The sequence below is a fragment of the Engraulis encrasicolus genome, chromosome 4 (genome assembly GCF_034702125.1).
Source record: "Engraulis encrasicolus isolate BLACKSEA-1 chromosome 4, IST_EnEncr_1.0, whole genome shotgun sequence".
NCBI classification, from domain to species: Eukaryota; Metazoa; Chordata; class Actinopteri; order Clupeiformes; family Engraulidae; genus Engraulis; species Engraulis encrasicolus.
This window is the reverse complement of record NC_085860.1, coordinates 30172146-30189645: the sequence shown is the minus strand read 5'-3', so window position 1 is coordinate 30189645 and position 17500 is coordinate 30172146. Positions and strand designations below refer to the sequence as shown.

Below are 17500 nucleotides of genomic sequence, written 5' to 3'. Positions count from 1 at the left end.
AATTTATATATATATTATTGTATATTGTTTCATTAATGTTACAGTCACACCGCAGGAAATTTGACATATAAACCTTTACATAAATCTTAACAAAAATGTTTCTTCTCATCTAAGACTAATATGAAACATAATGTACCACATCTTCTTTCATTGACATTTGTTTTTTAACGGAAAATAACAGTTTTGTAGGTTTTTAACCAATATTACGAAAAAACAAGGCGTCACGTCTCCCACCCACATATATGTAAATGTGCCAGATTTTAGCCAAAAGGCTAATTTCCATCTGGTGTCCAATAGGCAGGCTAGATGTTTACAAACAAAAGAATTTCAAATTGAATACCAAAACAGACTGTTAGAAACAAAAGAAATAAAACCCACTACAGAAGCAAAAGGCATGCATGTAAATAAAAGGAAAAGAGAAAAGAAAAAGGTCCCAAAAAATAGGGCCATGTGTTATGTGAGTGTGTGTGTGCGTGTGTGCGTGTACACTGTGTAGAGGCTCAGACCATCAGTGTGAACATGTTTGTTGGGCTCGAAGCCACTTTTTATACTCCATCTTAAAGGTGGCTAAAGAGGGACATTCCCTTATTCTGGCAGAGGAATAGAGTTCCATAATATGCCGCCTTTAGTAGATAATGCATTTTGACTGAAAGAGGTTTTCCTGAAAGGAATCTCTACATCTTTATTGACCACTGCTCGAGTTACTCGTGTCTTACGATATTTTATAAAATCCTGTAAACAAGGTGGCGCCAGGCCATGCAAAGTCTTATAAAGAAGACAGCTATAGGAGAATTTACAGAAATTGTCAAAACTCAATAGGTTGTACTTATCTAAAATGTTACAATGGTGGTATGAAAGAGGTTTTTTATCTAAAATTTTAAGTGCTTTTTTAAATAAACTCTCCACTGGTTTGAGAGTAGTGGATCCCACCATGGTCCAGCTAGTAATGCAATAGCTTAGGTGAGAAAATATCATTGCATGCAAGTATGTCAGAGCAGCACTATTTGACATAGCACCTCTTATGTGCCTGAAGTTGTAGAGATTAAATTTTATTTTTTTTGTTATCATTTTTATATGTTTTTTAAAAGAAAGATTGGAGTCTAGAATGACTCCTAGATATTTAAAATCTGTGACCACTTCTAGCTGTTCACTACCAAGAGTAACCCCAGGCTGAGACAGTCCAGGGGAAGGTTGCTTAGAAAAATACAAACAAACCGTTTTCTTTGCATTCAGAATAAGGCATGATTTCTCTAGCCATGTTCGTATGAGTGTAAGAGCTGTAGAGAGTACACTTGCTGCTTCAACAGGGGTTTTAGCTTGGGTGAAGATGACTGTGTCATCAGCATAGAGCTGAATATTAACATGTGGACAATGTTCAGGTAAGTCATTAATATAGAGGGAAAATAAAAGAGGCCCCAGAATGGACCCTTGGGGGACCCCTACTGGGCAGTTGATGAAGGTGGACCTTGAACCATCTACCACGGTACATTGTTCTCTATTTGCTAAGTATGAATGGAACCATGATCTAGCTTTAGCAGAGAAATTAAAATGAATTAATTTTGATAATAAAACATTGTGATTGACCGTATCAAATGCTCGTTTTAAGTCCAAGAACACGGCACCAACACAACCATTTTTATCTAGATGGCATTTGTTCATTTCCATAAACATGGCCAGTGCAGTGTCAGTAGAATGGTTAGGGCGAAACCCAAACTGCATTGGATGCAGGGGTGTTTGACTATTACTGAGAAAAGCAATGATTTGTTTAGAGACCCATTTTTCAATGATTTTTGAAATGACAGGTAATATGCTGATTGGTCTATAGTTGTTCATGTCAGTTTTGTCGCCTGCTTTAATATTAGAGTGTGTGCCTGATTGTGGATGTGTATCCTTTTGAGGGGGGTGGGGATGGAGGAGGGGAGTGTTATGCAATGTTGATGGCATATGAGTATGTGTGCCTCTGACTAAATAATAAATGTATCGATTCATCGATCCTACGGCCGACGATTTAATCAAATCGTATGGTATCATGGGGCATTTTTAAGTATAGAAAATAATCGAATCGCTGGCCCCTGTCCAATGCCCTAGCTCCATAGCATAATAGAAGTAGAAAAGTAATTGGAAAAAATCGAACCGAATCGTATCGTGGGGAATTCTTAAGTATCGAAGTATTGATTCTTAACTATTGAAAATAATCGAAAACTTGCTTTATATCTACCATATCATATCGTCATGGAGGCTGTGATTTACACCCCCTACCTCTGACTGTGGGTGGGTGGGTGGTGTAGTAGATCTTGTGGGTGGATGATGTGGTGGAGAGTGGCAGTGAGATACCTTTTTGGGCAAGAGGGCCATTTTTGTGGGGTGTGTGTGTGTGAGGGGAATGAGGCGTGGCATATTTGTTAGTGTGCCTCTGACTATGGGTGGGTGCGTAGGAGGTGTTTTGGAGGCACGGTGGAGGGTTGATGCCATTTGGGCAAGGGAAGAGGGGCTAATACAATACTGATGGCATGCTGGCGTATGTGGGTGAATCGTTTTCTGGGTGGGTAGATTGGCGGCTAGCCTAGGTGGGCTAATAATGGAAGACGCCCAGGCTTTCTGTCAAGACCTTCCAGCTCACGGTCAAAACCTCCCCCCCTCCCAAAATAAACCAACTCAGGCAGTCAGTCACTAACAAACAAACAGACAGACAGACAGACAGACACCGAATGCTTCCTTGAGTTAACAAAACAAAACAAAAAAACGCCAGCCTGAAGCCTCCTGATGGATCTGGTGCAGCCGCGCCGCTGACAGCTTTTTGGAGGGTGAAGGAGCTATTTGTTTTTCAGCAGTCTCAGGTCAATCTGATCCTTCGGAGTCAGTGCTGATGATGGGGGGGTGATATGGCACTGCCTTCTCTCCCTTCTCTTCCCTTTCTCTGCCCTGTCATTATTTGTGCACAGAGAAGTGCATGGTTTTGTATGGTTTTGCGGTTGTCAGGGTGTGTGTGCGTGTGTTTGTGTGTGTGTGTGTGTGTGTCTTTCACTGTCTTTCGTGTGTGTGTGTGGGTGTTTGTGTGTGCGCGCAAAACTGTAATTTTCCTTTAAAAAACACATGTCAATGAAAGAAGATTTAGTACATTATGTTTCATATTAGTCTTAGATGAGAAGAAACATTTTTGTTAAGATTTATGTAAAGGTTTATATGTCAAATTTCCTGCGGTGTGACTGTAACATTAATGAAACAATATATAATAATATATATATAAATTAACCAACAACATTTTGAATAATGTATGAAGCATTTGGCATGATTGCATAAATCTTAACTTTAGATTAAGATATGTGAATGTGGAAAAAACTCAAGACAGTAATATTAACTACAAGTTCAATTTCGTAACACAAATTGCGTCCTGTGGGGTGACATGTATGTCAATGTTTGTGAATGGGCAGCTGCAAGGCCAACTACAAGGGTCTTAAAGACTGGCTCCTAACCAGTCAGTACCTCAGTTATTGGAGAGTGCTGTGGAAGTTTAAGGTGACTCTTAACCTCTTAATATGTCTTCATATTGCAATCTTTCTGTCACGCAATGCTTAGGTTCATTTTATGGTGTCCTGCGGTGTGACTGCTCTTATAGGAGGAAAAAAAAGTTTTTTTATTAATGAAAACACATATTAAGATTAAACACAATATCATTATCAAGTTAGCATGAGCTCAGATGTCAGTCATGTATACAAAAGGATTAAAATGGCCATAATGCAGTGAATTCCCTGATGTGTCTCCATTTTCCTGCGGTGTGACATGCCTATGCTATGTATTGATGCAGGACACATTTTCCCAAAAATGGCAAAAATAAGGTGAAATTCCACAGACCACTAGGTGCTTTATTTTTTTTCAATTTTTATCCATCATTTTTTTCAGGAATTTGAAAAACTTTTTTTTTGCGTTACGCCCTTAAACGTCAACCACCCATGTATGTGTGTGTGTGCTGGCAGTGTGTTCATGCATCACAATATATTGTTTTGTGCATGATTGGATTGTGTGTGTGTGTGCGTGTGTGCGTGCGTGCGTGCGTGCGTGCGTGCGTGTGTGCGTGCGTGCGTGCGTGCGTGCGTGCGTGCGTGAGAGTGTGTAGCTTATCTGTGTGTGTGTGTGTGTGTGTGTGTGTAACTTATGTGTGTGTGTATCTGTGATAGTGCATAAAGCGGTCGTGTCATGCTCGAACTGACAGCCACTGAAGAGCGCTGTTTGAAGACTTAAGGGTTGAAGTGCTGCTCCAGCAGTTTTAGAAGGTGCCGCCGCCACTGCCGCGTTCGCGTTGCCCTTGGTGTTTGTTCCAGAGGAGTGCAGCGGACACAGGCCTAGCTGATTGCCTCAACACCGAGTGAGCAGCAAGCCTGCAGACTCAGAGCAGCCAAGTTTCATAATAGGGGCCTGAGCTCGATAGTTTTGAAGCAGTGTATGCTTTTCATGAATATTTCAGTGGGAGGTTCAGATTCTCGGAACTTAACTAAACAACAACAGATGGGTTTTGGGGGCTTGTAGAGGCTTTTGTTGTTCATGCTACCAGGATGTGGTATTTTGCAATATGTTTTTGTACAAACATGGCTGTAATAAATCAAAACAAATATGATTTGTTTTGCCTGCATTAAATTGATTGCAAGGTCATTGCGCTTGGTGACTTGACAAACATCATTTTGGTCGACAAAACTGGAATTTTGTGAATCACTGTCCCGACTTTTAGGTAGAGTACATCTATCCTTTTTTCTTTTTCATTTCTTATTTTATTTCACTGCTGTTTGGAGGGTTTAAAGCTGTCAGGACACAAACTAGGAACCCATGCAGTACATAAGAGCACACCTCCACCAGATACTAAGCCTCTGTGATCAGTGCCCAACACTGGGCCGTCTGGGTTCACTGAGGATAGGGGCTCATCTTTCTGCCAAGATCAGCTAGACTAGAGGAAGACAGCAGTGAGTATAATAATAAAAAAAAGATATTGCTGAAAAATTGGTATTGTTCCAAGAGAAGTGGTGGGAATCACCTGTGCAGAATCGTTAAAACTGCATATCCGGAGGATAAGATTAGACTCAGACAGTCTCTAGCCTGGAGCATTGTTCCCTGGACAAGGTAGTAGCCTAACAAAGCCTATACCCCGGTACGTGTTTTTTTTTTCCTTTCGATCTCTCCAATACATTGTTCAAAATTTAATGAAAGCCTACTCTTTTAATGAAATGCAGTCTTTTGACTTTTGATTTCCGACATGACAGCCCAGTGAGGATTTGACTAGACAACTATGAATACTTTTCAGTCTCCCTCTTTTTTGCATGAGGCCAGTAATGATTTCTCTACATTTGACAACATACTGTATTTGTTTTGTTATTTTCACCCATACATCATTTAGGTTTGAACCCAGTAAGACACAGTCCCTTTTATTAAAAAAATAGCTATTACCAGAATGGCAATGACCAAGTATCACCAAAGGCCCTGTGTACTGTCATAGTGGTGTTGCACTTTGGTAGTTAAGGTTTTTCAGTATCTATTACAGCGTTCCAGTGGTGGAATGCTCCATTATGAAAAGCAGTCTTTTGACTTTTCATTTACAGTATTATACAAAAACTCAGGGGTGGATTTCTCAAAACCAAAGTAGCTAATGTAGTAAGCAACTTTGTTGTTTTCAATGCATTTTCCCATTGGCAACTACCGAAGTTGCTAACAGGCTAACAACTTCCCTTTTGAGAAATGCACCCCAGTGTTGATTTGACTTCATAACCACTACATGCGGACCGGGTCACTACTTCTTCTCTCCCCTTTCCTTCTAAACCATTGAGGTAAATGATTACTTTAGGCCTATAGAAGCACTGGCCTCGTTTACATGGTGATTATAATTCCGAGTTAATAATTCAGAACTACGAACCCCAACTCCAGTGAAGTTGGGACGTTTGGTAAACTGAGAATAAAATAAAAATGCTATAATTTTAAAAACATTCAATACATTCCTTAGATGGAGAATAGTGAAAAGACAACACATCAAGTGTCAAAACCGAGAAAAAATATTGTTTTAGAGGACATATGTACTCATTGCTAATTTGATAACTGCAACACATCTCAAATAAGTTGGGACGGGGATCAGTGAAATGTTATAAACATGCAAATAAGATAAAACAACAAGAAAGAACATTTCAAAATGAATTGTACTGATGAACAATTTGAATGTCCAGGTATGGGACAATTACAGAGAGGCTGAGTCACTCAGAATTAAAGATGCAGAGGGAACAATTACCATAGTTATTACATAAAGTTTTGAATTCCCTTGATTTACCGTGATTGAGTGTATACAGTATAAGACATATTTTTGTCATTAAAATCATTGTATAGGTTCATGACATCATGAAATATATATTGGCTGTAGTCTCACTCTAGCACTCCGAGAATTACAGCTAGTGAAAACTTGACCATATTAAGGACGCTTCATGTGTGCAAATGATAGAGGGGTTTAACATTCCCCTATCCACCCGAGCTCACTTGAAATAGACCCAGAAGACATGGGAAACTGTCTTTTTCTTACAGAAGTCAGCAGCAGTTGCCGAAGTCAATTCTTTTTGAAAATAATAGAGTCGTGCACATCCTGTGCTACAGTGAAAATTGACCATGCAACTTGTGTTAGTGCTAACTTCAAAAGTCAGCCTCCATGATAGCATGGGGGTGCAGTAGTACATTGGTTAAGCTGTTCTAACTCACCTGTAGAATTGAATACAGTACTGAATGAAATAAATGGATTTTAAACAGCATGGAAAGCCACTCGTGCATTATATTTTGAAGGGAGATCTTCGATTACTGCCACATAGTAAGGACAAATTGTATTCTCTACTATGTTTTAACAGTTTAACTCCAACATAAGGACCAGCAGGACATAAAATGGCAGGCTTTTGGTCAAGACCTGTCACACTGTAAGCACTGGAGAAAGGAAAACATTGCAAAACATGACAAAGAATACACCTACCATTTAAGCTGTTGAAATCATGTCCAAGATAGGAATCAACACTGTTTTTATAGGCTATAAAAATCATCTCATCGGTTAATGCTATTAACTGTAAAGTGTTGTCTTTTGTTTTGTTTTTAGTCTCCTCGACATTTGCTGCCTTTTATTGTCCCCGTCCCAACTCTTTTGAGACGCGTTGGATTTACATATTCATGAATATCCCCCAAACAATAATTTTGGTCAGTTTTGATGGCTGATATGTTTTCTTTGTACCGTTCTCCAACTAATGTCAGAACCAGACTTCTGAAAATGGCAGTATTTTGTTATTATTCACAATTAACCTTGCGTCCCAACTTCTATGGAGTTGGGGTTTGTAGTTCCATCAATTTTACTTTGCACTTTCATTTCATTCGAATTATGAGGTGTTTACATTATGTTTTCAAAGCGGAATTAAGTTTCATTTTGAATGAAATTGAGCTCATTCTTAATTAAATGTCTCATGGAACCGAGACCATTATCTCATAGCATTCTCCTCCCTTTATACAATTATGTTCAAGTTTCCTTCATCGAAATATGAAAAGCAATCTTTTGACTTGTGATTTTCCCGATATACGGTAACAACCCTTATATTTTGTGGAGTGCCAGTGTTGATTTGACTTCCTAAACACTACCCTGCGAGCCACTGCTTCTCTTCTCCGCCCTCCTTTTAAAACCGTTGAAGTAGACTCTCTGAGCAGGTGGTCGCCCCCTGCCAAGACCTGCCAATAAATAATTGACCGGCTCCTTTTCTCCAGCGTCCTATTGATTTAGCTGCGGAGAGGATGACCCTCATAGGAGCGGAAGTGAAATTCATTTATTCCGACAGCTTCTGCCTTCCTCTTTTTTTTGCAAGGGAAATTGAGCATCCTCACAGCCTTTTGTTTTGTGGTGTGTGTGTGTGTGTGTGTGTGTGTGTGTGTGTGTGTGTGTGTGTGTGTGTGTGTGCGCGTCACGTGTGTGTGTGTGCGTGCGCGCGCGCGAGTGTGTGTTTGTATCTGGGTCTGTAATGTATGCACACATGTCTGTGGGGCATGGTGTTATGGTCTCTGATGTATGCATGCATACATGTTTGTGTGTGTATGGGGTGTGTGTACATGCGTATGTATTTGTGCATGCGCATGTGTGTGCGCACATGCATGTGTGTGTGTATGTAGATGCAAAAATGTGTGTGTGGTTGTGTGTGTGTATGCGTGCGTGTGTCTGTGTGCGTGTGTGTGTGTGTGTGTGTGTGTGTGTGTGTGTCTTGGCGTGTGTGTGTTTTGGCGCTTGTGTGTGTGTCTGTGTGTTTTGGCGCGTGCGTGTGTGTGTTTGTGCCCCCTGTAAGAGCGCCGACCTCCTTGGGCTCAGCATGGAGCATGGATGTAGAGGGTCCCCATGGACGTCTGTCATCCGCAGTGGAGCTGGCTCTGCACCCCGGTGTTGAGCCCCTGGTTTTAGTGGGAGATCAAAGGGGGCCCTCCTCCGCCAGAGAGCCCACTGACGGGGCTCATAGGGCAGCCAGACACAGCATGGCCCTTCCCTTCCCCTCCCATCCCATCCCATCCCATTGTGTCTGGAAATAAGGAGACAGTGGTTGCCTCCTCTTGCTCTTGCTCTACCCACAGCTGTGTGCTATTACAAGCCTGGCAATGACGCAAGCAAGTTAAAACAGAGACTTTTGCCTTTCATTTGCCTTTCGCCTCTTGCTTTACTTTGTCTTTTCAGTTTTCTCTGCAATGTCTGTATGTCATGTCCAAGCAACTGATGATGGATTGAAATAGCACTGATTTGTCCATTCATGATCCCCAGCACTTTACAGTTAAGGATGCCTCCTTTACAACACACCTAGCATCTTGATTAGGCCTACATCCCATGAAAAGATAAAGATTGTGTATTCCAAGTAACGTCTACTACCCTGTTGTTGTTGCCATTTTGTTCCGTGGTGGGGGTCGTCATATTTCATGTGACAATTTGCATGTGTATTTGGAAGCACTTTGAGTCAATTGTTTAGTTTTGTAATATTGTGCTACAAATAAATTTTGATTGACTGATTGATTGATATGAAACGGCAGAACACAGCCTGCCCAATGACGACAGTCACATGTCTCTGATACTGGCTAACTCCTCACCTTGACTAAAAAATATTCTGCGCGAAACACCGGTGGTGCTTCAAACAGTTGATACAGAATGTTGTTGTCACAAGTGGTGCTGTGTCTGAGGAGCCATGCTTATTTCTGTTCGGAATCTGCACTTTCATGCTATGCTCTAACCTAGTGTTTCTCAACTGGGGCTCTACAGCCATTTGCCATTGCAGGGCATTAGTGTATTTTATTTTTTAATTTTAAGCGGGGCGTTGGCAGGCTTATGATGAGGTGGGGGGCATTGAGGGGCTTATGATGATATCCAGGGGGCGTTTGTTCAAAAAAAGGTTGTGAACCACTGCTCTAACCTGTTCATCCATACAGTACCTTGTCTCTTACAATTATGGTCAGACTTAGCTCCAGTTGTAGCTGTTGATAAGGTCTCGTGAGCTGAGAATTATAAGGTTCCATCTCCATTTTTGGTAAAATTTAGTTTTTTTGTTACATAATCTGACCCATTAGATGTTTATTAATGCCTGTGTGGTGTTATTTTTGTGAAAAAAGCATTATTTTACCTTGTTATTAATGAAATAAAAACGTTCTATCTCACAAAACGGCTGGGATGTAAAAACTTTGATGCTCAATATCTCAGAACTACCCTAAACGGAGATAGAACCTTATAATTCTAAGCTCACGGTCTGCCAAAGATTCCAAGACACATTACTTGTGAAGTTAAAAAGCCTTTAATTAATCAGGCTTTCCATGATCAGCATTCCCCAGTGAACTGTTGTTTTTAGCATATGAGTACCTTGTCTGTGCTGTAACAGAGTTGATGTGGTGTCTTATTGTGTTTATGCTGCCCGAAGTCAGTCATCGGCCATGTTTATGTGGAGCAGCAGAGCAGTATGGTTGCTACTAGAGATGCACCGGATCCTGATTTTTAGGATCCTGCCGGATACCGGATCCACTGCTTAAGATCCTGCCGGATCCGGAACCGGATACCGGATCCTACGAAAGGGTTGAAACACATAGCCAACTCGCACACGTGGGCCCTTTTTATTACGTTGGCGCAAACTATTTTTAAGACTCATTGGCTTACTGCCACACTACCTTCATCGGACGCTTCCGAAGGGCTTTCACTCCATGCAGCGATTGGGGTTGTGAAAGCCTAGGCTACGTAAAAAGTAGAGATGCCCCAGTTCCTGATTTTTAGGTAACTGCCGAATACCGGATCCACTGCTTAAGATCCTGCCGGATCCGGATAGTCTGAAAAACCCTATTATCCTGCCGGATCCGGAACCGGATCTTGGATCCTGTACATCTCTAGTTGCTACCTACTGTACAGCTGGTGGGCATGACACCGTGCCATGCACAGAGCCTTTGATGTCAGTGCCTCTGAGAAATGCAGCCACTTAATGATGCATCTGTTGGTAGTGTCGTATATAGAGATCAGATCTCGCGGCTGGCACCACAAGGAAATCTTAAAAAAGAGTGGGTCCTAAAACAGATACATCGAGGTCGATTTGTAAAGTTTAAGCCTCTGAAAATGTCAGGGGGAAAGAAAAGGGAGAGGTGCTAACCTTTTGGAGGTATTTGACCACTCCATTGTTATAAGGATACAATATAAAATGGAAACATTACCAAACGGCTCTGAAAGAAAATATAAAAACAGTTCACCTACACAGGATGTTGACATTTTTGGCTATTTTCTGTCATAAATGAGTAATGGCGTACGTACTGAATTTTTGATATGAGATTATTTCTGTTGCCTCCCCTTCTCTACGGTTAGTGTTGTCTGTAGGCCTACTGTATTTTGTAATTATGTGACCGGCATCTTTTGTCCTACACATAATGGTTTAATTCTGGGCTGGGTTAGGGGGGTTGGGACAAAGGAGGGCTATCAGAGTATTTGTGATAAGAATTAGGCTACAGTACAAGACACTTTCCTATTGCACTGTATCTGTAGATATCAACGCAGCTGTTATACCATAGACAATATACAAAGCCTCGCCTGAAGCGCTTGTTTAACCTAAGTCAAAAATGATATCAGGAGACATGAATAGATTTATATCTTCAATAAAAAATGGATGTACTGCACACTGTATCTTTGCACAGTATATGAGCCACAATATTGTGTTCACTCAAGAGGCTGACAGCAACCTGACATTTTTTTCATAGTCCTGTCGAAGGGAATAGTACATTGTTTTTTAATTGCCAATTCTTATTGACATATTGGCAAATTTTACAGTGTATGCACTCTGCACAAATGTAATTGTAACACATTCATAGCAGCTGTTATACTGTTTGTATGAAGGAGTCAAGACTTTTTCGTAATATACCAAACTTTTCAAAGACATGGAACACAAAAGGACAGTAACTTGTCAAAATCAGTGCTCATTGAGGGTTCAGAGCAAAAACTGCAATGCTGCTTTGTTTAACTTTTATTTTGACAAGTTCCAGTCATGTCCTTCTGTCCGCTAGGTTCATAAAAGGTTTGGTATGAATGGGTCATGAAACAATCTTGAATGTTTCGTGCAGACTTTACAACAGCTTATATGAATGTGTTATACAGGAACATGTCAGGTTAAGTGTTACCATGTAAGTAAGGTTAACAGTAAGGTTTTGAGTGTATGCAGTCACTGGAAATGTAATTTAAGTTAGAATATTGTGTGTTTATTAATTTATTACTTCATTATTACCCATCTCTTGTTACACTCTTTTATTGGTCCTGTCTTGCACTTTAATGTTTGAGTTGTTAATGTCAGTCAGGGACCGAGAGAAACACAATTTTAATTTATGAAGAAACTCACAATTTAGCCAACTTGCCTTGCCTTGCTTGACTTGACTTGACCATTGTTGTACCCTTCAGGTACGTCGCGGAATGTGAGAGCAACGGAGGATGTGGCCGAGCGCATGCTCCTGAAGCTGAAGAACAAGACAGAGTTCACCGTGGTGGCCAGCATCAAACAGGAACGCCTCAACTCCGGAGTCATCTTGTCCATCCACCATGCCGACCAAAGGTACAGGGACATGCACATGTACAGACACTGCAGATGTTCTACCTGGTTACGTGGCGCTATTCCGACATGTCGCTATTCCGATGTTAATGTAATGAAAGACATGGAAACATGGCAATGGAAAGACAATGGAAAGACAATGCATGGAAACCCTGGCTGAGTTTGGGATCCCAACAGCACTAATGGGCTTGAAATGGGTTGAAAAGTTGGGGCGAATGTTGGGAGCTTGCATTTTCGTGAAAAAAATATCAACAACCTGCTCAAAATGTCTCTGTGGGAAGAAAATCCCAAAGTAGTGTCGTATAGAAGAGAAGAAAAGGATATAGAAGAGAAGTAGAAGGTAACAGTTTATTGAGCACTGCACTGTTAATGTGAATTTCCACGACGCCTTGTGCAATTGCTTCGATCTGAAGCACCCTCTGTGGAATCCAACGACAGAGTAGAGGGGGAGGGCAAGACATAACCTATTGTAAGACAAATGGAAGCTTGTACAGTAGCATATTCACAGATCCTCCATGTCAACACCAGATCCGAAAGTAGCTTCCATCAAGCTATAGATAGCATTTCAAATAGTTTAGAAAATGAAATGTTCTGGCCCTAACGTGGCTCTAACTGAAGAGCACTGGGCTGCTACGCCAGTGACCCTGGTTTGATACCGGCAGACTCCTTTGCAGACCCTTCCCCGTCTCTCTCTCTCTCTCCCCAAAGCGCTTCCTGTGTCTCTATACTGTCCTGACACTGATAAAGTCTAGACAGACCAAAAAAATATTTTTAAAAAGAAAGAAAATGAAAATAGTTTAAAAAAATGAATGCAATGCAATAGCCAGGCTGTCAGAACATCACTTTAGTTCTTGTTGTGTTTCATGTAGGATAGATACATGAATACTCTCTCCCAGATGCCATGACAACAGAGTTAGCAGATATACCAAAGGTCATCGTGCCACACACCTGCAATTTGTTTTCATTAGTAACCATTCGCCACTAATGCCTTCCCCGTTCGCCATTGACTCGCACACACTCCAAGAGCTAGCCTTTGTTATGCAGCTCTTTGAAGCAGCAGAGCATAGAGCAAGTAGAAAATGACCTGCGCTTCTGTCCTTTCTTTCATCATTTCCCCCCTCTTTTGTGAGATGATGTTACAAGGGGGTGGTTCATGTCACCATTGTTGAATGGCATAGCATTGTATGTTGTATAAAAAGCTGAAATGCAATCTGAAATAAGGAACATGTTCACAGAGAAAGGCCCATTGTCGGGTCGCTGTACCGCATTAGATTGAGAGTTAGGTCTAACATAACCATGCTGAAGTACTGTATGTCTTGACTCTTGATAGAGCGCTTCACATTTTAATCAGAGCAGAGTAAAGACCTTTTTAGCTGTTAATGACTTCACATCCTATCCTGATTAGCATTCAGGGAATGTGCTACTCTATGCTCTGCTGTACAGTAATGTAATGAGTATTGGATTGATATGCTTTGCCATTGCTGGGTCCTTAGCCTGGCTCGTCCAACAGAAAAATAAGTAAAACAAAAAGAGAAAAACACATGGCTTCCAAAAGAAGAAATAATTAGATCCATTTTCCAGATAAATGAACAGTCACATATCTATAATTGACTTTTTTTTTCAATGATGCTTTCGAGCTTCGTTTGTTTAAAAGAAAAAAGTGTTCTGGTTTTGAAGAAATGGTTCATGATTATTCTGGCAGCTTTTGTCCATTAGTGTCAGTCTGCAGAGTGAATCTCAATTGGGCGCGGGGAGTGGCCCCTCTGAATAGCAATGCCTGGTGGGCGATCTGCTTTTTTTGTTGTTCCCCAGTTTTATTCTTTGGCTTCACAGCGAATTTACATGGCCTTTTGTCTTTTGTAACATGTGCAGCATACAAATATAGTGCAGTGGATGCAGCTCTGCTGTGCTCTGCACTGCACTGCAGCGCAGCGCGGGTGGGTGATGTGGGACATCTTTTTAAAGTCTCCGGAGATGGCAGTACATATGGTACATCTTTGGAGGAGGATGTACAGATCTGTCATCATTAGAGGCGTTGCCTTTGCTTCCTCGGGATGTATGGTACCGACGAGACCTTGTTTCTCCTCTCTGTTTGAGGGAAGAACATAAAATACATCCTGTCTGTGTGTCTGTTTCTGTAGGGAGTCTTGGCTGCCTGTCCGCTAGTGTGACCTTGTCGGCACCTTTACAAGGTGCTTAGTCTAGGTTGGCTGGGGCTAGCTAGGCAGCTCGTCATCTGAGTTGTCTGTTGGGTAACCATGGTGTGATGGTTGGGGAGTTGGTCTTGAAACTGAACTGAAGGTTGCCGGTACAAATCCCGCATCATCCGTTGAGCAAGGTAGCCCACCCCATATTCTTGCAGGGACTATGACCAATACCCTGTGTAACCGAGGTGATCTCTGCACAGTGCGACACTCTGGGTTCAAACCAACGCATGTGTATGAGGCTTTGGGACGGAGACTAACGTTCTATGTCGAACTCTTCAAGTTCAAGCATCCATTATACCTGTACACTGTACCTGACCATAAAATATCTTTAAATGTAAGTATCAGCTAAGTGTAATATAATGTTATGTTTACTTCCTTAGGTTTTTGGAGCTGGAGAGCAGTGGGCAGAGGAACGAGGTGCGGCTCCACTTTCGAACCCAGGGCCAGCAGGCCCACACAGAGACCTTCCCCTATACCCTGGCGGACGACCAGTGGCATAAAGTGTCACTGGCCATCAGCGCCTCACACATCATCCTGCATGTAGATTGCAACAGGTTAGCAAAAAAATGGAGGACATACTGGTTACGGTAATAATTGGATCGTAGGGTAATTTTGTTTTTAATGATTTGCAAACGTATGAAGGAGCACAATTTTGTGTAAAAGGTAATGGTACACTTTTAATGTTAAGTATTACATAATGAATTACATAATTTTTGTATTGTGTGTAGATGAATAGTCATTGTTGAGGATGTCCATGGCAATCTTAACAATATGATTAGTGGAGAATCTGAAACATTTGTGGTGTCTCTGCTATCTTCTATTTGCTGCAGAATCTATGAGAGGGTGGTGGACATCCCATCAATGGACATGCCCGATGGCACCTCCCTCTGGTTGGGACAAAGAAATGGGGCGCATGGATTCTTTAAGGTATACAGTTGAATTAACATATACCTGTCATTTCTGGTATTTTTTCAGTTCCGTTTTTCCGATTGTATTTTTCTTTTATCTGTCTTCTTCCATACACTCTGTTTTATGGACGTTTTTTGTTCTGAGGGTTTCATGTGCAGCTCATCGTGTTGACATTTAGACCAAACGACCCTGTAGCGAAGACAGAAGGAACAAAGCGATCGGATCACTTAAAATAGCTCATTAAATCAGGCTCTTGTTTATCTCTCCCTTCACAGTAACCAATACCGCTAGCCTACGTTTCTTCTGATAGCACAGAAATTAGCCGGTAAATTTTCCTGTAATTGTCTCAGAGAGGATAACATGTTATTTACAGTATGTGTGGGGGTGAGTGGCTGCCCCCTCGCCTCTCTCTACCGCTCTTCTCTTCTTCTCTCTTTCTCTCTTTTTCTTCTCTCTCTCTCTCTCTCTCTCTCTCTCTCTCTCTCTCTCTCTCTCTCTCTCTCTCTCTCTCTCTCTCTCTCTCTTTGTGTGTGTGTGTGTGTGTGTATGTGTGTGTGTGCGTGTGCGCACGCACGTGTGTGTGTGTGCTTGTGCGTGTGTGTGTGTGTGTGTGTGTGTGTGTGTGTGTGTGTGTGTGTGTGTGTGTGTGTGTGTGTGTGTGTGTGTGTGTGTGTGTGTGTGTGTGTGTGTGTGTGTAAAGTTGTGTGTGTGCTATGTCATTGTGTCAACAGCATTATGTCTGTAAATTTAACATGAATGTGTGTGTTTTAATGACTATTTGTTCCCTAGTGTGTGTGTGTGTGTGTGTGTGTGTGTGTGTGTGTGTGCTTGCGTACGTGCGTGCGTGCCTGTGTGTGCAGTATATATATACACACAGACAGATTGTGTGTGCGGCCGTCATGATGCCTCAGGTTGTGAGATTTCTTGGCGCTAATTGGCAGATGAATGAGAGGGGGACTCAGGGGTCAGTCAGCGATGTTGCCGAGCTGTCGTCAGAAGAAGAACACCCCCCACAACTACCACCACCTACCACCAACACCACCCCTTATTTTTTATTAAACCTCACACCTCCCACCTCCACCACCACCACCACCACCACCCCCCTCCTCTTCTGAGGCTCTGATTAGTGTCTCATCTGGGCACATAACAAAGAAACCTCATCTGCCACTGTCCTCCTCTCTTCTCCTCCTCTTCTCCGCCTTCAGTGCATACGTTGCTCTTGACGTTACATCAATACGGGATTTAGTCCTAGTCCTAAAGAGTGCATTGTTGTCTTGACTATCATCTTAATTCTTCTGAAGATGTTACGTTTCTTTATAAACTCTGTGGCTGAATTGGCTACTGAAAAGCTGTAATAGACAGGTCTTACTGCCTGTATTGAGCGCTGTTGAGCCTTGAAGAAACATAGCGGCAGTGCATGAGTGTTTCTGCTCACATTGGAGGTCCCTGATTGCTATTTAAGAATCAGCAGGCTTGCCACCCCTCGCGTGGAATCATAAGGGTGAACTTATGCTTCTGAAATTGAAGTGGTGCAACAATTTCGGGAACAATTTCCGACAAGTTGTGCCATTTCCTCTCTGCAATGGCAAATAAATACACTCCAAGGGAGAGCCTGAGCAGGTTTCCATGGTTACGAGAGGAGTATATATATGTAAGGCTATGCCTCTCAACTTAAGGGCCCCTGAGACAAATTTACTGTGTGCCTCCTCTTGCTTCCCCCCTCATCAAACCGTGATGGAGAGAAAAGAAATTGTTATGACATGCCTACCGTCCACATTATTTGTTCTACCATATGCTGTGTGTACGCAGTGTTCAGTTAAGGAAGCGTATAGACAAAAGAAAACTAAAAGAAGTCCTGATCAAATCAATATTGTCAGACCAATATCTGTGTGTTTGTCCACAGAGTGACCTGAAAGCATAGACTCCATTTACTTTTTAAATATAACTCTTGGTAGAGTGATTTAGCATTTTGATTAGGTTACGTTTTCGCACAAAACACTCATTTTCTGGACAGACGTCATTAGGAAGTGGCCACCCCTAGACCTTAAGACATGATCAACAGACCTACAGTATGTCACATTAGTCACGACCTGAAGTAACTGACGGACTGACTGAGAAAGAACACATATGCACTCAACTAGTGCACACGACTAATAAAACCTTTAAAATCAGAATGGTCTGATTTGCGGTCTTACTTTTCATCCGTCCTCTGGCTGTCTGAATCTTCATTTCATGTGAAAACGCACAGTATTTCTCCAGCAACAGCTCCACTCAGTTGTTGGCTATCTCAAGATCAGAACTGTGAGA

General features: G+C 41.7%; 1 protein-coding gene across 1 annotated transcript in view; it reads left to right on the top strand.

Annotated features, from left to right (window-relative positions):
• The window catches only part of nell2a (neural EGFL like 2a), a 100464-nt gene that overhangs the window by 10524 nt on the left and 72440 nt on the right, over positions 1-17500 (top strand). The window contains exons 3-5 of the mRNA XM_063197119.1: positions 11930-12080; positions 14665-14838; positions 15115-15211. Coding sequence (XP_063053189.1) covers positions 11930-12080; positions 14665-14838; positions 15115-15211 — 422 coding nt within the window. The remainder of the gene's footprint in view (positions 1-11929; positions 12081-14664; positions 14839-15114; positions 15212-17500) is intronic.